A 25,428-nucleotide genomic window follows, 5' to 3' on the forward strand; every position below is an offset into this window, starting at 1 on the left:
TCTTCTCTTCAGTGTTTCTGTCGGTTTCTGGTGGTGCAGCTCTGTGCTGCCTTCAGGAGAATGGGACATCAGAGCATCATCCATAAAACCTCACCCACATGGCATTTATTGTGCAAACCAGAGCTTTCAGTGGAAAAACTAAAGTTTCAGMYYCATGACATTAACACTGACATGAAAAACAATATTGAAGAAATAAATATATCAAATCTAATTAAAAACATAAATAAGTGATCAGTTCTTTACTGTTATGGTTTGTAAGATATATTTATTCTCAGTACTAGATATGGTCTCAGCAAACCCATGATATTTCAAATATATTATTTTACCTTTTATCTGGAAATAGTCTGTTTATTCTTGCCATACAGTCCTCTGTATTAATTATTGCTCGAAAGGTCTTGCCATACAAGTTTATTCCTCTGTATTTACTTTAGTTTCTTATTTTATTCTTGCATTTTGTTCTTCATTCATTTCCATTTAGTTTCATTTGATTAGTTTTATCCTCTCTTGGTTTATTGCTATGTTCACTTTAGTTTCTTTCTTGTTGCTAGACTTTATCGTTTATTGACCATCAGTCATCTTCACTCATCACCTGCTGCGACGCTTCACATCATGTGTTGATTTTTTCACTGTTCAGCGTCGGATTTTCTGTTTTTATACCATAATTCACATCTAGTTCATCGCTCCGTTGTATGTCCCGCTTCTCCTGTTTCAGAGTTTTGCGCAATGTGCACGTCTTTTTTTTTTTTTTTGTAAGCTCCTAAGGTGCAGAGTTTATGTCAGGACATAAATTGACATAAACCTTTTAAAACAATGGAAACAATTTCTGCATTCTGATTATTGAAATTTAAAAGTGCTGTGTTGTTCTATCACCCCCGTTTCATACCGGACCATTTACAGCACCGGTGTTACAGCTATAAAATGAACGCTCTCTATCGAGGTATCACCCTTGGAGGGATTTCTTAATTTCTTTATTTAAATGGGTTCATTTTTTTCAGAGGGATACACAGTGAAGGTATCGTGATTTTAGCTACCAGTAGCAGGAGAACGGAGCTGCGCCAAGAAGCTAACAGAAGCTAACAGAAGCTAACAGACACTGAATAGAAGAAGAAGAAGAGCTGCCATCAATACATTTGCAGCCAAGCGTGGTTTAATGTTACACAATACAGTTTTACCAAGTTGCTCAAAGTCTAAACTGGCATTGTTGTGCATTTAAGGTGTAAAGTTTACCTTCGACCAAACGCCCCCTAAGGGCATCCCAGCCATCCTCTGAACGCCCCCTGGGGGGCGGTACCGCCCACGTTAAGAACCGCTAGTATAGATAATGGACTATGCTGTCATTTTCCCTTTCACTGCCAATATGTATCACTTATCACAAGTTAAAATGATGTTTGAGTGACTTCAAAAAAATACATGTTGCAGTGAAGATAAACACTCAATCTCTTCCATGTGTTGCCCTCATTATGTCTTGGGTAAAAAGAATCTTGGACCTGGTACATGGAGGTCTACAGATGGCTGAGGACATTTAACAGTCTGACGTTTGACAAAGAACATCTGGTCTCCTGCAGAGTGAGGATAACTACTGTGGTGTGTTTTATTATTTATTTTTGACGTTTCGCAAACAATGACATAAAATGTATGTGACGTTCAACAGAAAGAAAGACATGTCAGGGTAATGTGTAGTTTATGTCTAATGAAGCTGAGTTTATGTCACATGCTGTATTTATATTTAAAAAAAAATCTGGCCTAAGATTCAGGGCCAGTTTGTATTACCAAAGTTATTTCTATTTTCTCTAAAGAAGGAGAGAGGCTATCATTTCCAACTATCTTCAGATTGTACCATTTTATTAGTAGAATTGCCTTTTTAATTAGTTGACTTTGGTCAAGCATTTTGGGGATCCTTCCCCAAGCCTCTCTGTAAGGCTCGCTGGAATTCAGCCAAATCCCCAGCTGATGTCTGGAGATGCCATTTCCCTGTGACACCATCTGTTTTGTGAAGTGCAACAGTCCCTCCTGCATAAAAATACCCACACAACCCTCAACTTTACGGTTAGGATAGTGTTCCCAGGCTTGCTAGTCTCCTTCTTTGTCCTCCAAATGTAATATTGTCAGATAACATTCTCAAGGTCCATGAGTTTATTTGTTAACTGGAATCTTTGGGAATAATGGCTTCTTACTCACTGAGTGGCCCCACTGCCCAAGTCAATACAATAATATCAGGCAGCATCTTCACTAGGTCTTATGCTTTCATTTGTGGGGTTGATGCATACATTTCATGCATTACAAATGCAAACAGTTATGATATCTAGACATGCCGTTTATATTTGCATAATTATTATTTGACCACATCAACTCAGCATGTTCATTTGATTTGAAATTGTAAATTTCTCTTAATTTTTTTTCATAAAGTTACGCAAAGATAAAACCATAATATTCCAGAAGCTTAGGAAGCCATGATACTAAAATGTATAGGTTTTCCCGAATTATTTAAAGGTATAGTAACCTCAATGGAAGTAATTTTTTCTAAGTTCTCCAACAGAAGAGACCATGAAGTCTAACGCTAATCCATTTCCTATCCTATTTCACAAAATTAATCAGCGGAAAATTATACATTAAAACTCTTTACCTACATTGAACATAACTTCATGTAGTTTTTTTCTATAGACAGCAGGTTGCAAAAATATCTAGTTTTGAAGTACAAGGTGGATCTCTTCCACAAAAGAACACAAGTTCCCCTAATCATAAAAAAAAACAAAAAATATATATATATTTTTATAAGCTGCCAACACAAAACTGTTCTACGTACCTGCCTCCGTTTCAGCTGCATGGCTGCTTGGTGTGGATGCCTGGTATCTGTCAACCTGCGTCTGCTACAGAAGCAGCTGAGAGGCGCAGGGTTTCTACTCTCCTCACCGCTAAAACATTTTTTGCAATTCCAGTTGAAAAAACCAACAAACACACACACAAATGTATACATGCATGCGTATGAACACATACATGTTCACACTTGATCACCCATATATAATCCAAAAGGCTGACAATCATGAAAACACATTCATATTTTATTAACGCAAACCTTTTTGTAGGGCAAAGTTGCCCTGGGAAATGTGCAAATTCCCAAGGCATTCTGCCTCTCAAGTCATCCTCACCTTAAATTTCTAACACATGCTGGTATATCTACCATAAAACTGCTACAGAAATTCAAGTATTGAATGCTGGTTTAATGGAATAATTGATTATGCACATCGATCTTCATGTGTTTCAGAGGCACAGCAGCAAATCTTTCCCATGCTGTTAAAAGTAGCTGCTACATTTTGTGTTATTTCAGTGAAATGATAAGTGAATAGCTGCACAGATGGGAATTCACCGAAAGGCAATCTACCTATGTGATAGAATCAATTTGGAAAAAAGAAACAAAGATGGAAAAAAGTTAATGGAACCATTTTATTGCAGAGGAGCAAACCAACATAAAACGTCTTCTAAACTGATAAGCTTTCCTGCCTTTCTTGTAGGATGAGCTTATAACCACTCTTCTGAGATTAATCATGTTTTTACACCAAATCCCGTTCCTCTTGGTCACTTCCCAGAGCTCACTATCAAAGCTGAAATGAGGTATTTAGACTTTTAAGGTTTGAAACAGACACGGCTCCAGTATTCTTCCTGCTTTATACCAGTTATGATCCAGATTCAGGATACTTTAACTCTTTAACAGAACTAAAATCATCCCTTTCTATCTCACAAACAGGACCCCACACTCCTATTGATGCCCCCTAGTAAAGTAAGTGTATGAAAAGCTTTAAATATGAGATCTCCCATTATTCGCATTATTTAGCGCATTTATGCATTTTGTGTCTTGATAAATTTCCACAAATCAGACTTTTCATGCTTCTAACACAAAACACAATTCTTGCAATATAGCACAATTAACACAATCTTGTCTTTAAACATATAGTTTAATTTTTTTTTCTGTTAACGTGAACAGAAACGTTTTTGGACCGGAGATATGAAGGAATATAATTTCCAAGAGAATGTAAGACTTTTGAACATGCCACAAGAAACTCAGACCTGCACATAATTAGCATGGGTTTAAGGAAAAACGCCATGAAAATTTATTATGCAGATCTCTCGAAGTTTCCATTGTGCTATCAAGCCCACATGCCTACTTACCATAATCCCCATATGTGAAGTAAATTAAGCCCATTCTTTCCCCTCCCTGCTTCCAGCCTCCGTTCCCCGTTGTGGAGAAAAAAGAAATAACTCAGTTTTAGCCTTTTCTGAAAACATTCCCCTTCCTTATAAAACTCCTCCCAGCAGACATGCAGAGGCAGAAGGGCGACCAGGCTCTCCAGACTTACTCTAATTGCGTTTGCGCGTGTCTGCACTTTTCTTTCTCTGACATGAAGGGAAGAGCTGAGTTATTTCTTTTCTGCTTGTAAATGGTACTCTTGAACTTCTGAGTGGATCCGGCGGACTGAAAGAGCAGAAGTGGAAGAATCCAGAGGTGCAAAAATTACTGGAGTTAGGTAAGTCTGATGTGTGGACTGAATGAAACTTTATATAGAGAGTACACTCAGTATTTTCCCTCACGTATTCCTCAGCTAAGGTCAAGACGCTTACATCATTTGCACAAACTTATAAGATGTTAAAGTACATGCATTTTCTGGAGACACTTGAACTGATGTTGCAAATAACCAGGGGAAAATACTGTACCATACTATTAACATACAATTTGTATCATGAAAAATGTAATTTGTAATTTTAAGTAATGTATTTCTAGTTTATTTGTCCTAAAACAAGTTTGATGGGGTTAAAAAAAATCAAGCGTTTCCAAACTTAAGGAAACCAAAAGAATCATGAGGAAATGCGACTCCAGATGAGGGCTGAACTAAGAGAATTCAAAAATTTTCTTACTGAAAATAGAGAAATATATGTATCCATGACTTGACCACACCATGAAGATGTTAAACATATTATACAAGTTAATGTAATATTGGTCTTTTTTACTATTTAACATTTTAAACCCTTTCACTCCTATTTGTGTTTAGCAGAAAAAAACTGGCAACTTTTTTTTTGCTGGCTACCAGAGCCTTCCTTGTCATGGTGCTGCTGAAGTAAATGTGTTTTGACAGCTGTAAAACACACCTGGTCAAGCTTTGACAGGACGGGCCACGAAGCTGAATGGCACCAACCCAACAAACGCTCAGATTTGCTCCTCAACCCGGACTGAAAGAGGAGGACGTGTGCAGCCAAGAGCATCCACATCTACATTTCAGGGATTAATAAAAAGAGATTCACCAAAAGCATTTCTGCAAATGACAGAATCATTTCATACCAATGCCTCATTTTCAGAAAAGAGATACCGTATGTCTGTTCAGCTGCATTCAGGGTTTTAAACCAGATTTTTCCACATACGCTATATGAAACTAACCCTACAAAACTTGCACCAGTGAATCAAGACCTGTACTGACACATGCTGAAGTGTCGCTCTGTGAGAAAAAAATAAATAAAATTTTAGTGTAAAAGACTGCTCTACCGAATATTAAGGAAGCTTCTTGACTTCTAAACACTTGGGAAAAAAAATGGCTAGAATGTCTCAAATTGTTTTGATATCTGGCTAAGAGAGCCAACTCTGATACTAAAAGTTGGTGAGAAGAAAAAAGGTTTGTATCTTTTTATGCAAAGCATACACACATCTGGCTTCAACTGCGCAAATCACTTGAACAACGTTTCAATATTTTCTCATGAACTTTTCTATTTTCTATTTTTAATCAGACCTGCACGCTGTTGCGCTTAAAGATTAAGGTGAAGCATTAAAGGGTTTGGCAAACTCACGGCTTTCCCTTTGTCGAAACGCTTTAAGCCAAGAGAAAAGTCAGCCCATAAAAGTCACTTCCCTGTGACGAATCCTTTGCAGTGAAGCCAAGAAAAACGTGACTACACACTGCAGTCCAACACAAGCACAGTTTGCACCCAACCGTCCTGCATCTTAACTTTCAAGGCATTTTTCAAAGACAAAGACCACTGACTGCTGCTGCAAGTCTGTGATACACTGAAGAATGATCAAGGGTGTTTGCAAAACAAATTTGTCTGTCTTTTCCGAACAGACGAATTACATTTTTATCTTATTACCTTCAGTCATAAGACCAGTGCTGCCACTGCGGACCAACAGGGATTTGTTTTAGTGGTGCTGAAACAAACGTGGTCAAAGTTTTGTAGGAATAAAAAAAGTGTTTGCATCACCACAATTATGGAACATAAAGTGAAGTGCTCCCACTTTATGACAGGTTTCCAATTTAATTTATAAATAAATGTGCCATTTTTCTGTTTGTGGTCAGCTAATTGGTTTTAATCCTCAAAATAACAAAAGTCTATGCAGACTGGATAAAATAATTGCAGAAGCAGATGTAACGCAATGCCGTCATCGACTTGGAACACATCTGGAAAGCTCATTAAATCTGCCTTTATTTTACATGTCAGGTCATCCCAACTGTTACCATACACACAAACACACACATGCAAAAACGCATTACTATGATATCAGGATGTAAACCTCATTGTCCCAAAGTAATCCTATTTGAACATATTTCCACAAAAACCACTGCAACTTAATTGAAGTTGCCATTGAAATGCAGAGGGAACCCTCTTGGTTGTTTTATGGGTGACTGGATGTCTTTCCACACCACAAGTTGCCTTAAAATAAGCAAAATATTTTATTATGTTTGTTTCAGCAGATTTCAGAACAAGATGTACTGAAAAATAATAACTAACCAGACTTTCCTCTAAGCTTTGAGGAGTTTAAAAAGTTTTGAGCCAAATCCAAATGCGATCTGACAGCAGAAATATCTCTGTCGTGCAGTTTATGGTGGATGCCTTCAAATTAAATTTCAATTTTCCATTTCCAGATGCTAAAGCGTGGAACCTAGACAGCCACATAAGTTAATCAAAAACTGTAGTTTGAAAAAAACCCAACCTAGATTGTTTCTTTTTGTACCCAGAAAGACAAAAAGACGACCTGAACATCAGCATTCAGAAGAAAGATCCTTAGAAAACCACTGGAAACAACAGAAACTCTACTGTAAGGAGAAGTTTCAGCTTTCACAGCCTTGGCGTGACACGAGTCACCACACAGTCTAGCCACAGAATGTGAAAAGCTTATTTCTACTCCACAGCTGAGGCGGCACAGTTTTGTGCAATAACTTTTTATATAACAATGATACAAATCCACTGAAAGAGTAAATTTAACCTATTTTACTTCTCACAACAGAAATAGAGAGACATGGTAACTGCTGATGCATCCATTTACAGTAAAACTGTAATCTTTTGAGGAATCCAAAACACCTTTGAGATCTCATACACGTATTTTGAAGGGGCTTCACAGTGGTGCAGTTGTTAGAACTGCTGCCTTGCAGGAAAAAAATATACTTGTCTTGATTCCAGATCTTTCTGCATGGAGTTTGCATTTTTCTACCACGGGTAATCTGGCTAGTTCCCATAGTCCAAATGTACAGGTTAAATGGGCTTAGCAACAAGTGTGTGTGTTTATGGCTGTTTGTCCTGTGTCTTTGGGTTACCATGTGATGGACTCACTGCATGTCCAGGGTGTATCCATGCCTCTAACCCAGTGACTATTGTAGACAGGCACCAGACTCCATGTGACCATGCATGGATAAGCGAGTATAGACAATGAGACTTTATATTATCAAATCAAGTAGTGTGCAGTTGTAAAGAGGAAGGGAAATTGTTGCACACGGGTGTATTTAGTCTGAACTGACAATGAAGCTTAACCCTCTGCTGCAGTGACAACTGGAAGGATTTTGTGATATTCCTCTACCAGCTCTGCACATTTAGAGACGTCTTTGTAAAAAAAAAAAAGAGAGAGAAAGATTGTTTTGCAGATAAAACTACTTGTATAGTAAACTAAATTTAATTGGTAGATGGACAGATTTACTTACCCGTAGTAAGAGTCTCTAAAGCAAGTCTTTCTATTAAATGGAAGTCACTCAGATAGCAGCAACCTGTATGTAGCAAAATAAGACATGTTGTGTGTATATTATTTTATAATCTGCATGTGGCATTTAACAAAAGTTCAACTGAAAAAATGTTGTCTGATAAATTGTACATAGAAAAATATGATTGCTGCTAAAATATGCAGAGTGACATTCAGAGGTTTATGAACCTCGTAAGTATCAGAGAAGAGTCGCAGCCACGTTTAATTCTCAGCTGGATAAATAAGATGAACATTACTGGAAATATTTCAGTATCATTACGTCTTGAGGAAGTGATTTTGAACAAACATTATTGCCATTTGCACAGTGCTGAAGATACAAAAAGTGGAACTGAAAACATATAAATCGGAGTACAAGCTCCGCTGATGGACTAGATGTAAAGTGTAGCGCGCTTAAAAGTGACAGCAGAAAGAAACGACAAAAACATCAGAGCCAGTGGTTGTGAGCAAGTACTCTACTTTATATTTCCAAGATGTTTCCAGCCATTAAATCATCTTATTTACAGAGCTTTTCAAAAGTGCCATTACCTCCTTGAACGTTCGCTACGTTGAGCTCTGCAGTTTGCCTCTCGCTCTGCGCGAGAGGTAATTGCGTCATGCGTCACGGGCAAAAGGTCAAAGGTAACAAGGTGACCGGCTACGAAAAAAACCCAACAAAAAAACTAATAATTTTAGTACATGTTCTTATGTGTCAGAAGAGGGCTTAGGAAATAATAAAAAAATAAATAAAAATAAAAATTTGACCAAAAGGGCACTTGGGGGCAAGGAGCAAAAGGGGCAGGTGCTCAAGCACCCCTTGCCCCCCCCTCTGCACGTGCCTGCTCTTTGAAATGAACAAATGTCACTCTTGTATCTCCTCGGCATATTGGATGTTTGTGCAGTTCAGGTGGTCGTCCATCTGAAAGTTGCAAAATTAAGCTTTAACAGCATACCTTGAACCCAAACCATATCCTCTCACGATCTTACAAAACTCAGAAATCTTCACATCTTTTCATGAAATTTACAATCACTCACCTTTATCTGCTCAGGCTACCATGTGGCAGTTTTGGATGAAACTCATCTTGGCCTGGATCTCCCTGGCAACCCCGATATTTGGCCAAAGTGGAGATGGCGACTGGGGTTCAGGCTTTGACATCCTCCCTGCCTCGATGGCCACCAACGATACATTGGAGGCCATTGGTGACGAGCCTGCGAGTGCGAAAAACAACCATCTCTTAACCCCGTCATCGCCGTCCCCCTCGCTCCAATTTGAACCCCAACCAGATAAGTGCTCTGTCCACTTCAGCACTAAAGCCGAAACTGTTTCAGCTCGAAAGCTGAAGGCCCGGCGAGAGGAGCTGGACTACCTACGGACGATTCAACGCGCCAACAAGGCAGTGGTGGAGAACCTGGCGCAGTTTGTGGGAGCAGAGCTGGGGGATCAGAAATATGAAGATGTGATTAAAGAAAACATCATCAGCATCCAGGAGGACCATAAAGGCTGTAGTGAGGATTTAGAGAAAGCTGAGGAAGATTTGAGAAAGCAGCTGGAGGGAGATGGCTTCGCTGGGATGGAGAAGTGAGTATTGGTTGAAGTTACAGACTGACAATGAAAAGAGGAGAAGATTTAGCATTTCATAAAACATTAGTTATTATTTTTACTACAAACATCTATCTGTGTCAAATTTTTGGCTATCTTGTTCAGGATAAACCAAATAAAGCGTATCAGCACAAAACATTTTCACCAGTGGAGGTATTGTGCTTTGGGCTAATATAGAAACCCATTGGGCCGATGAATCTTGCTGCTGTACACAGACATTTTTAAGCATCGGATAGACCGTCCGTCTGACAGACAACGCTTTGCCCAAACTGAGTCATCGACGGGACAAAACTGCAGCATGTATTTAAAAAAAATAAATATGTCAGGCCTGAACATTTATTTCTACAATTAACAGAATCATTTGGTAAGCTTAATTTATCCCACACAGATGGCGATCTGTCATGGATCATGACTGTTTTTTTGTGTCCTTGATGTTAGATTTGGATCAATTCTAAAGTCTCCAAGCACATCGTAAAATGTAAAACAAGTTGCACTTTTTTTCAACATGGCTATCATTTTCTGAGTCCGTCTTTTCCATTACGAAAACGTCAATCATAATTTACCCCCCGGGAAATGAACAGTAGGTCAAGAGACATTCCTTCATTTGCCTTTTCTGTTCTCATCTTTCCTCCTGAAACCTGTTTTCTTCTCTTTTCTTTTTTTCCCAAATTCTGCCGCAGAGTAAGAGAAGAGTCTGTGGTCTTTGAAGAGATGCTTCGCGCCGCAACGGACATTGCCAGCAGGTTGGAGAGGTCCTCCCAAGCCCTGCATGTTTCATTTACACGGCAGCTGAAAGACATTGTGAGAAATTGATGAACAGAGTTTTGAAACTGTTCAGACGTCAGTTTCCAGTTGCAAAATAATAAATATGTGAATAAAGGCTGGCAAACTGTTATGTGCCAAGATATACAGACCTAAATATTTTGTGTGTTTTTGTTACTCAGATGCAACGATGTCTAGTTGAACTGTTAGCAGGAAAGAAAATGCTGAATAAAATGCTGCAAGTTGGGAGATGATGGTTTAAACAATCCACCCCTCATGGAGTAAGTCATAAAAGCTAGACTTTGTTAAATATTATCTTTAATTCAGGAATTGTTTATGAAATAAATGGAAACAATCTGTGGAGCAAGTTGGAGCCAAGTCTAATATTTATAAAGCAAACTAGAAGAGTCTTTTGGAAAGCCTGAGTAACGACACAATAAGCATTTAGAATGAGAAGACTGTTCATCTATTATGTATTTTCTAGAAAGTGTGGCATACGTTTGTTGAAGAAGAATGTTGCTCTGGTCAGATGAAACCAAAATCAAGATATTTGACTCTACAAAATGCTATTAGATCACCCAAGTTTTAATAGTGAAACTTGGTGGCACCAGGTGTCATTCGTGCTGCGAGGATGCGTTTCTTCAGCAGAAGAGGCAAACTGATTGGAGCCGATGGGAATACAATGTACAGCACATCTGATTAATCTTTCAAAATGTTTTGCCCTGGAAGAACCGATTGTGAAACTGTTTCTCCTGAGTCTCAGAAGGACTGCGTTGTTAATTTAACAGTGTTTGTTCCAATGAAAATCATTTTTCATTAGTCAGTGATGTTACGCAGCTTCTGTGTTCACCCTCACGTTTGGAAAACTTAAAACATCTCCAAGTATATTTATTCACTTAGTCTGCCCTCTAGCTGCTTCCCACAGAAATATCCCAGTTGAGCTGATTCCTGGAGTGAAGAAACGCTTGAAAGAATTGCTTAAATAAAACACTTTCTTATGTGCTCAGATGTAAATGTGGTATTTCAGTTGCCTTTACATCTAAGGTTTATGGCAATCGTAGTGAGAAAGAGAAAGAAGGAGAGAGAAAAGAGAGAGATGAGGAGGAAGAGAAATAGGAGGAGGGACTGCCGGAGGTGTCCTACCAGATACAGGCGCATGTTCCCTGCTAGTTGGATCTACCACTCTCCAGATGAATATCATTAGAAATAGCAAGAGGATAACAGCAACGTGCGTAAAAATGCGCAATAGTTTGGAATTGGCACCGGAGCAAGCCTGGACATTTTCCTACACTTAGGTTACTAAAATAGCAGATTTAATCCACAAATCTGCTATTTGTGGATTAAATAGCAGATCCACAACAGAAGCACATTTCAGTGGTGACCGAAGAGACATTTACCAATGCTGAACCGCGGTACAGTAGTTGGTCGGAGCACTTTTCCACTCTCTCCTCTCCCTCTGATGTAGCAGCAGTTGTGCAGTTTTTTTCCGGATATGCCTCCCAGCTGCGAAGATGACACATGCTTCTCTCACGGACAAAACTCTGACGGATCGTCACCGCTGCGCTTTACTCTCTGATCAAGTTGGACTTATTTTTTCTAACAGAGCGCAAAATGATTCACAACCACCTGTTCCTGAAAGGGACGATCGTCGTCTGGACGCTACTTCTGGGTCAGACAGGTAAGCGTTTTTGTTGTTGTTGTTGTTGTTGTTGTTGTTTTTCCTGTACTGCAAAAACTGAGCATGAATGTAATACACAGACCAGCTGAAAAAAAAAAATTAAGAACCGAAACCTGCGAATTGCAATAACAATCACCTACATTATTTTCCAATAAAAGCCCTACATTTATTCTGACGTCCATCTCTGGACTCGGTAAAAAGCAATGAAATAACTGCGGTCTTTCCTTGTTTGAATTGTTAAACACGTTTTTACTAATTAAAATTTTGTAAAAAAAATAAAATAAAATTCGTATGGTCTTGTGCTCTTGTGTCTCAAACACATCAGGTTTTTTTTATACCTCTATATCCAAATTGAATTAGCCAGCATGGGATATTTTCTTGGTTTAAAGTAGTAGCTACAAACTAGGGATGTCCTGATAGCAGCCCCCCCCCTCTTCGCCCCCCTTGATGCAATATGGAAGCATTTGAGTCTCAAGAAACTTGTAGGTTTAACTGCACACCTGCACAGCACTATAATCAAAATCCTCCAAGTTAAGAATTTGTCATGTAGTTCCAAGTCCCCCTCTAAGGTAAAGTGTGTGTGTGTGTGTGTGTGTGTGTGTGTGTGTGTGTGTGCATGTTTTTGTTTTTTTTGCACTATTTTGTATTTGTCAATGGCATCATCTAAGCTAGTACCTTACATAGTGCAGTTGCATTATGAAAATGCAATGTAAGTTGTTTTTATTGGTTTTCTTGTTTTCTTTTTTAAACAGGTGAAGATGTAAATTATGACATTGTTTTGTCTTTTTTTCTTTCTTTCTGTATGGTCCATTTCTAAATCTGCCCTTTCAGGGTCCCTGCATCTTTTAGTCACAGCCGTATTGTGGCACCGGTTGATGTAAAACAAGACAGCAGGTCAACAACAGGGAATGGGAGTCAAGTCCTACACACTGCCACTAGAATACCAATTAATAAAAAATGCTTTCATTAGGATTTGATACTTGAGATCATATTTGTATTAAAATCAACTGCCTTCTAACCTTCAGATAAATTTCTCCGATTGCAACTGTTTGTTTTCCGTTAGTCAGACATGTTGCAGCCAATATCTCCAGAAGCCATAAAGTCCATAGTGCAGATTTTTAGTTCATTAAAACAAATGCTGGTATCTTTTATTTGTTCCTCATGTTTCACTTTATTAATTCTTTTGTATTTTGTAATTTAACAAGCACCCAATTTATTCTCTTAACCCTGTTTTATACCATCCACCTGATACAAACTGGCACTTTTATATAATAAAATTACTTGCATCGTGGCCTTTCTAAAGTCATTAAACACACAAACATCTTGCAATGTTTGCATGTGTGCCAAAATTGCTAATCTACAACTGATCAAATTCAGATTTTTTTAAATAAGAGGTGGATTCGATATGCATAACCATTGAAGAAAATGTATTTTATGAAAACATTATGCCTTTATAGATATCTGTAGAAACTTTCTCTATGAAAAGAGATTGACAGTAAAGGAAAAGAGTGCTCTTTTTTGCACCAATTTAAACTATGAATCAATTGTTCACTCAAATGCACAAACAAGTAATTTGCAGACTTTCTCAACAGATGCTTGAAAAAAAAACATTTCAAGTCTGCATCTCCCTGCTCCATGTTTCCTTTTTCACTTCTGCAGTAAAAAAAAAAAAAAAAAGGTAGAAACACAATCTAGAGATGGTTCATTTGCCACCAAGCCAAAGATTAGCTCTTTGACTTGACGCCTTGCAGTTTTCTTGACCAGAAAATGTTCCACGTTGTTCCCCTCTATACTCTTTGCTAAAAGCACTTGACAGTCCAATTTCACCAAGAGTGCCTCTGGCCAAGGAAGCTGCTGACTCGATCCTCCAAACGGGTCAGTGTTTTATAGACCTGGCCGAGGGGCCTGGCTGGCCTCCAGTCTTCTAAGCCCAGTTTGCTGGATTTTGAAGGTGTCATCTCATTTCAAGACTCCACTGGCAGGAGGTTCTTTGATGTATGGTACCCAGGAACCTTTTTTGTTTAGCCCCACACATCTGGTTGCTCCCAGAGGCACGGGAAATGGACGCATCTCACCAGGGCTGTCAAGAGACCAGACAGGAAGCCTCAGCTGCTACCTCATTGGTCAGATTAGAATAAACAAATGAAGGTAGTTGAGTCTATGTGTCCACTTTAAAACCCATCATATGGGAAGGATAATGTCTGGAAAAACAATGCTGAAAATTGTATTTTAAAACATAAAATACTTACTCTGAAACAGCACCGTGATGTTTAAAGTCCATCCAAGATGTCAGTTCTAGCACTAAATCTCTGCATCAGATTTACATGTAGCCACAGGTCTTTACGGCATTGACCCTGCAGAGGGAAGATGTGCAAAGTCCTCTGCACCATGAGAGAAAACGGCAAACATAGCAGGACCTTGTTTAAACCTCGATTATATGTGGATATGCCTGATTTTATTAAGATTTTGAAAAAGATTTTTGAATGAACAAAAGAGAGAAAGGTACTTCTTTCTTTCTTTGTTTGTTGAAAGTTAAAATATTTAATATAACAAAATACTGCCCAGTATTTTTCCTTTATGCCAAATCTTACCTGATTCAAGAACACAATGAAAGCAAGTCACAGAAAGGACACATCACCATTTTGGGCAGTGAAATATAATGAGTTATGGTGCATGACCCATTGTAAAATGTCACACTGTCAGTTTAAGGCTTTTGTTTTAGAGCTAATAAAATAAATGAGGAATTTAACAGTCTTCAGTTGGTAGCTTTTGACATTTTTTGCTAATTAAGGGCTGCTGTTACTCCTCCTAAAGTAATCAACTAGAATAAAAATAAAAGTATAGTACCAGGTCTTAGGCACACTAATGGTCATTGCAATATTCAGAATTGCACATTTTAATCCTTTCCAATATAGTGCACATGAGATACATCAAAGGCCCTTTTTGAAATCTGCTTCTTTTTATGCACAAGTTGTGACACCAAAAGAACAGACATGGTTAAAAACACGCAGTTAAAAATAAATCATTTATCCAACAGTTAAGAAAAAGAAAAGATCCAGTTCTGGTGCACGGAAAAGCATCCATGCCTCAAGACAAGACATGGGTGGACTCATTCTCGTTATTTGCTTACAGGACACCCAGAAAAGTGGAAGAACTCACAGGGAACAACAAATAACTCGAATATGCGGTAACTATTACTGTCAGGACGAAAACAGGCGATGAAAAGCAGGCAGTGATGAATGGACAGGGATGAACAGAGCGTCTGGCAGGAAGGTGATGAAACTGACAGACTTAACTACTGGGAGAGTTAATGAGCGACATGAGAACCAGGAGTGACTAATCGGGGGAATGTGGTGCAGTTGGAGAAAAAGCAGAGCAGGAAAATCAAGACAGACTGACTAATAAACCCAGAGTGAACACAGATGGAGCTGAAAAAGGTCATGCAATTAACTATTAACAGAAAGGTTAGGGTCTAACAATAAAATAATAGTCTTAAACATAAACACAAAAATCCTTTCTCTCACAAAGATTAAAAGTTGCCAAAGTTTCTGCAGCTACAAACTCTCTGGTTTAGCACAGTGTGGATTCAGCTTTTAGATCAACATCAAAACTCGCAGACATTTAATTACGCACAAGCAGCTACATAATTCATGTCCATTCGATCGTTTCAGAGTCACCTGTATTCAAATGTTTAATGTCTGTGTCACATTTGGTGGTTGGCGTTGACCCACAGGCAGAAACATGGAGTGAATGTACACAAAAAGTACAAATAATGGAAGGTAACCAAGAGTGAGATCAGGAGCGTTGCTGGTGCCTATCTCCAGCTAACGTTCCGGACGAGTAGCGGGGTACACCCTGGACAGGTCGTCGGGCAACACCGAAACACACTGGACAAACAACCATGCACACACCTAGGCACAATTTGGAGAGGCAAATTAACCTGCCAGTCATGCTTTTGGACTGTGGGAGGAAACCGGAGTACTGGGGAGAACCCATGCATGCACAGGGAGAACATGCAAACTCCATGCAGAAAGACCCCGGGCCGGGAATCAAACCCAGAACCTTCTTGCTGTATGGCAACAGCGCCACTGTGCGCCCCCATTAGAAACATAATAAAACTAGAGTAACTAAGAGGACTAGACACAAGAAATAAACTTGATAAACTACTGAGATCACTAAGAAAAAACTGGACCAAAGTAAAACAGAAACACAGCTGATCTAATGAATGACAAGAAAGAAGGGACAATGAAATAACAAAACCCAAAACCAGCTCAAACTACCTGGGGTCCTGCTCACCTTTTTCAGTATTAACTAAACTGAATGAAAATGAAATCCAGTTGAATAAGTCAATATTATCATGTTTTTTAAAATATGACTGGTAAATGTAAGTTATGACAGAGACTTTTTTCATGCTCTTAGTCAAAATATCAATGAAAAAAGCTAGTGCAACCTCTACTCCACGGACATTTGCAAATAGGCCAAAACGCTTCATTTTGGTTTCATCTGACCCAAGCACCTTCATTCTCATGTTTGCTGTGTCTCTTTCATGGGTATTTCAAAACTGCAAATGGGGACTTCTTCTCGCTTTCTTTCTAGAAAGTGTTGATTCTTGCCACTGTTTTAGGATCCAGATGTGTGAAGTGCATTAAGAGTAGCTGTTCTTTCAACAGACACTGGCATGTGGCTCTGTCCAGCTCCTTCAGATTTTTCTTCTCTTGCCTGCTGCTATACATAACGCTCTCATAGCCTGTACTTCCAGTTAGTTTGCATTTATTCTGCAATTTCTTTCGACTTTTAGATTATTCTCTGAAAGGTGCTCAAAGCCTGGGATTTTATTTTATAACCTAATTTTGCGTAAAATGTCTTTAAAACGTTATCTGTCTTCTGTATTCCTTGGCTCTCTTGATGCTGACAGTCTGTAATGTTCTCTAACAAGACATCTGGATTCAAACTGAGATTAAATCTCACACAGCTGAACTGCAGCTGGACGTCTGTGATGAAACACCTCCATGTTTCCAGCTCCTGCTCTTTCCTTCACAAGCCACAACATGATGCCATGTTTGCGTAAATTAAACATTATTACATAAAGAGTGTAAATGATCATATTTACTTGAAAACACTTGATAGCATGAAATCAGAGATCCAACGTAATCATCTAAATTAACTCTATGTGTTTGTAAAATTCTAATAAAGAGTATTTTTAATAAATAAACATCTTATTTTCCACAGTTCTTGGTCATGTTAAGACCCATTCACATGCCGAAGATGAACTCTTCAAGACGCTGTTCTCTGGTTACAACAAGTGGTCAAGACCTGTCCCAAACATCTCTGATGTGGTTATAGTCAAGTTTGGACTGTCCATAGCCCAGCTCATTGATGTGGTGAGTTACATGAAAGGATTGTAATTGTGGATGCAAAAGGATTCAAGCAAAATTGTTGTTTTAATGCTAAATATTTTTGTTGATATTCAATATTTCTGAATCTAGCAAAGGATTTGAAGCATCGCAGTGTCATTTTCACCAGTGATTACAGGATGTGGTGAGGGAAGAACTGATGTATCCTCTGTGTGTTTTCAGTAATGCTTGTGCTGCTTGGTCATTTGATGATAAAGAACTGATGATGATAAAGAAAGAAAGGCAAAACTAGTATCGGAAAACTGGTTGTAAAACTGTTTAGATCTGACCTCAAGTCTAACATGAACACCAAATGGAAGAATGGATGTGAAAGAAATTCATGCCAAAAATGCTGGATATATGCAAAAAACAAGATGTTTGTTCCATCGCTTGTAGTCATAATATTCAACCAAACGGACCGGATCTCATGTGTGTCTCATTTAGATTGCAAAAATGTTACTTTACACATACATCTTTAAGTACTTTCAGTTAGTTTGTTCTTTGTTTTCTCCTGCGTCTCCCGTTTAGGATGAGAAAAACCAAATGATGACAACTAACGTGTGGTTAAAGCAGGTCAGAAAACCTGTTTCTACAGTCAAATTTTTTAAAGAATTGTTTCTGCCTTCAATGACAAAATCTTAAGGGATAAAAACTCAAGGATCACACTGATCTCTGTTTGACTCTCCCAGGAGTGGAATGACTACAAACTTCGCTGGAGACCGTCTGACTATGACAACGTAACGTCCATCAGAGTCCCATCGGAGCTCATATGGGTCCCAGATATAGTTCTCTATAACAAGTGAGTTAATAGTTTCTTTTTTTTTAATTTTTCGTTAAGATTTTTTATTTCTGTGATAGTTCTTTTTGATCAAATATTATTGTTTACAAATAGCATCCAGTTTTAATGTATATTGTCAAAAAGTAAAAAGTGTGGAGATCGTTCAGGTGACTATTCAAACTGTTTGCTTTAAAAATTAAATACATATTTTTATTGTATCTTCAAAGACTCTATGACAAATTTATAGGTTTATGATATGTGTATAGTGCCATCTAGTGGTATAATAAATTGATTACTGTTTACATGTATTTGATGAGCTCCCTGTTTAGCACATTGGTGAAGCTCACTCATTTTAAAAAAAAGGCAGCCTTTATGAATGCACCATCGCCATGTGAAATCAGCCTTCAGACTCAAGTCCCAGCACCTAAAGTCACCTCACTCAGATTAAAATCAAGCAGGTTGATGATGGAGTTCTGCTCCGATGAGTCTGTTTAATCACTGTCTAAATTAAACTGATGAAATGATAGCGGCTCTTCAACAGAAGCTATTATAACGATTAAGATAATGAATGGGGTTTAAAGTGAGTTACAGTTTTTCAGCGTGTGATTTTTGTATGTGCCTAAACTTTGCTTCCCTCTAAGCCACGGCAGTGCTGGGTTTGCTTTCGCAACTTCTTTTTCTATTCTAGTGCTGATGGTGAGTTTGCTGTGACCCACATGACCAAAGCTCACCTGTTCCACACCGGTAAAGTGCGCTGGGTCCCCCCTGCCATCTACAAAAGCTCCTGCAGCATCGACGTCACCTTCTTCCCCTTCGACCAGCAGAACTGCAAAATGAAATTCGGCTCCTGGACCTACGACAAAGCCAAAATCGACCTGGAGCGGATAGAAAACACCGTGGATCTCAACAACTACTGGGAGAGTGGGGAGTGGGCCATCATCAACGCCGTGGGAACATACAACACAAAGAAATACGACTGTTGCCATGAGATCTACCCAGACATTACCTACTTCTTCATCATCCGAAGGCTTCCTTTATTTTACACAATCAACCTCATCATTCCCTGCTTGCTGATCTCATGCCTCACCGTCTTAGTTTTCTACCTGCCCTCAGACTGCGGTGAGAAGATCACTCTTTGTATCTCGGTCCTTTTGTCCCTCACCGTGTTCCTCCTGCTCATAACAGAGATCATACCCTCCACGTCTCTCGTCATTCCTCTCATCGGCGAGTACCTCCTCTTCACTATGATCTTCGTCACCCTGTCCATCGTCATCACGGTGTTTGTGCTAAACGTGCACCATCGCTCACCCAGCACTCACAAGATGCCCCGCTGGGTTCACTCCGTGTTCCTGGACCTGATCCCACGCTGGCTGTTCATGCGCAGGCCGGCGCCCGACGGCCGGCGCCGCAGGCTGCTGCTACTCCAACAGCAAATAGCAGCAGAGAGGCGGCAAATGCAGATAGCAGAGTATGAATCAAGCCACTGCATCAGCACCTCTTATACCTGGATGAGAGACGGGAGCACTCTGGAAAACCCGGAGAGAAGCTGCTACGAGGACCTGGAGCTTGGAACGCTGACGTCATATTTCTCCTTCCGGCCCCCCTCTCCGAGACCTCCGGGGTTGACTCCTCCGCTGCAACAGAAAAAAACCCAGAGCAACCAAAACTTGCAAGATGGTGCTGCAGGATTAAACAGACAGCCGTCTGGAGCCAGGTTTAACTCCCCGCAGCAGCCGCCTAAAGGGGACAGCTCACTGTTAGAGTCACCTTTCATACTTTCACCAAGTGTAATACGGGCGTTACAAGGGGTTCACTACATTGCAGACCATCTGAGAGCTGAAGATGCAGATTTCAGTGTGAGTATTGCTTATCATAACTACCGCAGTACTACTATTTTCCTGCTAATGAAAACAAGGTAAGACATAAAAATAAGATATGATTTACCAGCTGATGAGAAAGTTAAAAGTAAACAATGACTAGACATGGGGCCTGTCAATGAGAATTTAAAGAGTCTGTTAGGAAAGTCATTAAATGTTTGTGAAAGGGCAGATTTGATTCGTTCTCTGCTCTACAATACTGGAAATTGAGATTAGATTGGGGGGTTAAACTAATCTCAAAGATTACGCTGAGGATTCACAAAAAGATATCAAGGAATTTTTTTGATAACTAACAAATGGATGAAAGTCAGATCCATAAAACAGCTAGAAAATTAGTCAATTGAAGAACAGAAGCAACTTCTTGTTTTAGGTTTACTAAGGTAAATAGATCATTTTTTGGCAAAAAGTCACTTCAGAGACATTTATTCTTGGGTTCTTGAGCTAGTGGTCTGCTTTTAATGTACCTAAAGTCGTGTTAAAACTCCAGCTGAGAGTCAATATCAGGAGTTCCAGAGAAAAGAATCTTGTGAGTTGATTGATGCTGACAATTTTCAGTAAATCACTTTGCTGGATGGGAATAGTGAGGAGCAGACTTTAAGCTGAGAGCGTAGTCCTCCAGAATATATTGCAGCGCTGGTGTCCTAAAGCAGTACATTAAAAATCTAGTTCATAAACAAAATACATTTATCTCAGAAGATTGCTGTCTTCGCTTAGGCATGTTTTTTTATTCCATTAAATTTTCTCTCCTTCGTTGTTTTTTTTTCCACAGGTGAAGGAGGACTGGAAGTATGTTGCCATGGTTATTGATCGGATCTTCCTGTGGATGTTCATTATTGTGTGTCTGCTTGGAACAATAGGTCTCTTCCTACCCCCCTGGTTGGCTGGCATGATTTAGGTTTTGTGAGATAAAAAAAATAAAATCTGTAGCTGGACTCTGATTTATTGTTGATGTTATTTTGTTTTAATATTACAACTTCTGTGGGCTCAGAAGTCAGAAGTTATTTAAATGGACTTCAGTAATACTGCATCAGGGTTGACAGCAGAATGGTAACATTTACAAGTATGTTCAGAAATAAACATGAATGCTTACATTAAATTAGTGGTGAGATTTATTAACTTGCTAATAATGTGAAATTATGCAACAATGTTGGCCTGAACACTTTTGTATGTGAGCCAGTGAGGTGTCAGTGAAACACTAATTTCTGTTACTTAACTTCTACTGGAACCTCAGTTACTTAAATTATCAATGCTGCAATTATAAGGTATTGGACCCTGTTTTCATGTTTTCTTTTTAACCGTTTAGTTCCCGTCATGTTATCTCTCTCATTTTTCTCTGGTTTGCATCCTTCTCCTCTGTTTACTTTTTTGTTTTCTCTTAGCCATCATTTCCTTCAGCTCCTCTGTGAGCAACATGCACACAAGCATTATTGACATTAATAAGACATTCTTCCTTGATTTGACCAGTTGTTTCTGAAGTGGGAGCGGTGTATTTCAGCAGGAGGACAAGTAAGTGGAGCTCATTTTTTCCGTAGATTATCTATCTACTTTCTTTTTTATTTACTCTTTTGTTCCATCTTGAAAAAACACTGGCAACACCCAGAATAAAATGTTTGGATCAACAGGTTACAATATTCCCTGGTCTTCTAGTAGGACTATGTTTTCTTTGGAAAAGTAAAACCTTTCCTTTGTGGCTATCAAGGATTAAATAAAGGACACATTCTGTATTTACAAAGATTTTTAATTTCCAACTTAACATAAATGTCTCAACATAGACTTCCATTGAAGATCATTACACGCAAGTCCGTTTTTTGCAATTTTTAAAAATATCTTATCAAATAGTGTGGATTTTTGATTTTACTTTGACAGTGTCACTTAAACACATCACTCATTTACACACCGATGGTTCCCCAAAGAACCAGAGGCTGACTTTGGCTCAGATTTATCAAAACCAAACTCTCTGAGGTCCAAATGTTATTTTAGAGAGACAAGAAAAAAGTCAGTTAAAAAAAAAAAAAGAAAGAAAAAAACAAAGCAGTTCACTCTGGTGCAGCTGGTTTGGCTATATTAGCTCTGACTCTTGCTTGGTCCACAGCATCCAACATGTTCTTGCTGTCCATGGCCAGAGTGTGAGCAGCAGCCAGCATCTGTTTTTTGCACTCCTCCTTTAAAGATGTGATGGAGTTCTGCTGGGCCAGGCGCATTTTGCTGATCAGCTCGGCCATGTCGTTGTTGAGCAGCTTCTGGGTACCTTCAATCTAAAAAAAAAAAAAAGACAAAAAAGGGAATGGATCTGATCAAATGAAAGTTGGCCTCATTTTAAATTTGGTGTTTATTTACCTCTGTGCATTCAAGGTAAGGATATTAGTAGCAGTGTGTTTGACTCGTATGTACAATAAAGCAATACCTCGGTCCGAATCGACTCGTGTAAACTCGGCAGCACATCATCCACACTGCGGATCAGATCTCGTAAGGCCATCCCAACAGACTGTGCGGAGAGATCAATAAAGAAAATGAATCAGCTCTGTGACTCAGGAGGTTTTCCTCTGCATTTTAAATTGGCCAATAAAACAACAACGACCTACAAAGCGGAGGAGGAGGGCAGGTAATTTGTCTCAGTGTACCTTGACAATGGAGATGTATTGTTCTGGTTGCAGCTCGGTGATGTCATTCTTGAGTTGGACAACAACTTTGACCAAGTCCATAACGTACTGGTATACTTTATCGTCGGAACGGTCGATCTCTGCTGTGGCCTGAAGTGGAATATTCATTCAGGAAAAGCTTATTAATCAATCTGTTTGAATGAGCACAAAAAAACTTAAGAAGGGTACAACCGTCTACGTACCTGTGCTCTGAGTCGGGGGGGTTTCTCAGGTGGTGCTGTGTGGGAAAGACAGATTTGTTACAGGACAACAAAAAAGGAAAACAATTGAATGTAAAACAGTAATTTGTCTTAGTCCTTACCATGTTCACTCTCATCTTCAATTGGCTATAAAGACAAAAACAAACACGAAGACAATCAGATAAGTACAGAAAGTAAACGAGAATAAAAAAAAAAAACACGTCAGCTTAAGCAGTTCCCAATGTGCGCATCCGACAAGAGGAACTTTTATCAAGTTGTTAATTTTGTAATTTTACTGGCTGGATCTTTGGTTCCAGTTATTCACAAAAAAAATGCCTAAAGAATGTAACCTATCTTTGTTGCACAGAACTTTGCAAAAGTATTTACACCTCTTGAGTTTTTTCAGATCTTGTCAAGCTATAATCACATTTGGGTTTTCTGTTGTATATGTGTAAAAGTTTTCATCCAAAACCTGGAAGAGCAAGGCACAACTGCAACGTAAGACTCGCAGCTGTAATTTCAGAGAAAAACGATTCATCCTCACAATTGTGCACTTTTTTGTTCTGGTACGTAACAAAACCAACATGCTTTCTCACTCAGCTGCGTATTCGTTTAGAAAGTGTGGTAAATAGTCCGAAGTTACTACCTGCTAACTTCATTTAATCTGACTGGGATTTTATTTTGCACACGTGGACACTTACCTCTGCAATGGGAAAGTCATCTTGTCCCATGGGGTCCTGCAAAAGAACAGGCAGGTTCATTTTACAGAATAAAGACATGGGGCCTTTCGTTTGCACTGTTATCAGGGGAACATTCAGTCTAACGCTAGTGGCGCGTCGAGGTTGGACAAAAGTTTTTATTCTATTTAAAGGCGCCTTGTTCCACTCAGACTCCAGGGTAACATTGAACTGGTGAGAAGAGGGACACAGGGACACAGAGAGGGAGTCGACAAAAGCAAAAGATGCTCTGTTTCCCACCAGGAGTCTCTCCTCCTCCTGCAGCCACTTCTTATCCTCCATCATCTGCTCTTTCTGGATCCGCAGAGTCTCCTGCATGTATTGCCGTTCTCTCTGCCACAGCCGCTGGGCGTCCTCCCTGCTGTTTGGCTCCATCCGAAAAAACTCGCTCTCCTAATGCAGAGATGACAGTTTATTTTAACTCTAAATAGATGGCATTTATTGCATGTCAGAAGAAAGCTTCGTTATCGTGATCTTACCCCCACACTGCGGCGACGGGGGGACCTGACCGGCAGAGCGAGCGTGTTTCTGGAGTCAATCGGGGACTGGTATTCACATGGGCTGGCCAGGTCTGGTGAGCTGGCACAAAGGGCTTCATTCAGCTGCACGGACACACAAGAAGATCAGTCAGACTGTAAAAATCCTGTAAATATCCTGGGGTTATTTGGCTAAACTTACACACCTGAATATGTAGACCGATACTGAGCGCGTTCCCAAATCGGCTTGGCTTCGTCCTTGAGGGCTTCAGTAAAGGGTGAAAAAGGTAAGTGAGTGCATTAAACCAGACATTTTTATTATTTCTTTTTGTTATAATATGTTAAAACAAAAATAAAACAAACAAGTTTTTATACCTTGGGGGGAGCATCTGCAAAGTTGACCTTTGGTTCCAGAAACTTGGTGGCGCGCGCTCTGTCTCTTTCTCGCTCTACGTCCAGCTCCTTCTCCATCTTGTGGACGTCACTGAAAGACGCGACGGGATTTACGATCTTGTAAACTGAAGTGACCTTTGAAGTTCCAACTTGAAACATTTACATACAATTGAACAACTACTGACAATTGAATAAAAGAGATTCAAAGTAAATGGGTGAGTCAGTGATATTAACTCTGGGGAAGAAATGTCAACAGCTGCATGATCTATTTTATTTCTTAAGCATTTAGACAGAAGAACCGTAACTCTATTTATGTTCCTATAGATGAATTCTGATGGGAAGCTGTTAAGGAAAGACTAGATTTTGACCTTGGATATAGTTGGCCACACAAAAACCTTTTCAGCTAGCTTTATGTTTATGTACTTAAACAGGTACTGATCTTTAGTTTTCATTTGTAATTCTAAATTAGGCAAAGTTAGTAGTACTACTGGAGTTCAACATGGGGTGCATTTTTGGTCCTCAAGTTTATTTGTATAGCATATTTGAGAAATATGGTTTACATGATGAAAAATTTAAACAACCAACAGCAAGTAACCTGTCATGGATATTGCAAATGTTTGTATCGTGTCTTAAATAGTCGAAAAAAGTGTTAGTTTTAGTTGAAACTATTTTGCAACACTATGTATTAAAATAAATATACATTATCAGTATAATACATGTATATGATATCTGTCATTTCTTGTCAGAGTTTGTGTTACATGCCTGTCAGGCTGTTTGTTTCTCTTTCCCCTCCCCCTCTCTTTTGTTTGTCTCTTCACAGGTAGTAAGGAAAGCTGGTGTCAATCTCTCCTGATTGATCCTCGTCAACCAAGGCCCAATCAGCATCCAGGGAGGCCTTATATAAGCATCCCAGC

At 39.2% G+C, this 25,428-nt stretch overlaps 2 protein-coding genes across 5 annotated transcripts in view; one reads left to right on the forward strand and one right to left on the reverse strand.

The window, feature by feature from the left end:
* Positions 1-4,330: 4,330 nt before the first annotated feature.
* Positions 4,331-21,165, forward strand: chrna2b (cholinergic receptor, nicotinic, alpha 2b (neuronal)). The gene is made up of 8 exons (XM_008397890.2): positions 4,331-4,520; positions 9,031-9,560; positions 10,262-12,021; positions 17,251-17,402; positions 17,943-17,987; positions 18,104-18,213; positions 18,881-20,048; positions 20,839-21,165. The coding sequence occupies exons 3-8, from the start codon at positions 11,955-11,957 to the stop codon at positions 20,962-20,964; spliced, it is 1,668 nt and encodes a 555-aa protein (XP_008396112.1). The 5' UTR covers positions 4,331-4,520; positions 9,031-9,560; positions 10,262-11,954; the 3' UTR covers positions 20,965-21,165.
* A 621-nt stretch (positions 21,166-21,786) lies between these two features.
* Positions 21,787-25,428, reverse strand: part of ptk2bb (protein tyrosine kinase 2 beta, b) — a 23,570-nt gene continuing 19,928 nt past the window's right edge. For 3 of the 4 annotated variants that reach the window (XM_017302305.1, XM_017302307.1, XM_017302306.1), the window contains exons 22-30: positions 24,497-24,605; positions 24,328-24,387; positions 24,125-24,247; positions 23,610-24,038; positions 23,031-23,055; positions 22,912-22,946; positions 22,691-22,819; positions 22,474-22,554; positions 21,787-22,324 (exon numbers count right to left, since the gene is read on the reverse strand). In XM_017302305.1, coding sequence (XP_017157794.1) covers positions 22,106-22,324; positions 22,474-22,554; positions 22,691-22,819; positions 22,912-22,946; positions 23,031-23,055; positions 23,610-24,038; positions 24,125-24,247; positions 24,328-24,387; positions 24,497-24,605 — 1,210 coding nt within the window. In that variant the 3' untranslated portion in view covers positions 21,787-22,105. The remainder of the gene's footprint in view (positions 22,325-22,473; positions 22,555-22,690; positions 22,820-22,911; positions 22,947-23,030; positions 23,056-23,609; positions 24,039-24,124; positions 24,248-24,327; positions 24,388-24,496; positions 24,606-25,428) is intronic. The other variant, XM_017302308.1, reaches the window with a different exon arrangement.

The sequence above is a fragment of the Poecilia reticulata genome, linkage group LG21 (assembly GCF_000633615.1).
Source record: "Poecilia reticulata strain Guanapo linkage group LG21, Guppy_female_1.0+MT, whole genome shotgun sequence".
NCBI classification, from domain to species: domain Eukaryota; kingdom Metazoa; phylum Chordata; class Actinopteri; order Cyprinodontiformes; family Poeciliidae; genus Poecilia; species Poecilia reticulata.

Excerpts from the sequence above, each read along its gene's own strand:
- chrna2b (XM_008397890.2), top strand. The coding sequence starts at position 11,955 with ATGATTCACAACCACCTGTTCCTGAAAGGGACGATCGTCGTCTGGACG. Across the intron at positions 17,403-17,942 it reads TAGCCCAGCTCATTGATGTG|GATGAGAAAAACCAAATGAT; the intron begins GTGAGTTACATG and ends TCTCCCGTTTAG. Across the intron at positions 20,049-20,838 it reads CTGAAGATGCAGATTTCAGT|GTGAAGGAGGACTGGAAGTA; the intron begins GTGAGTATTGCT and ends TTTTTTCCACAG.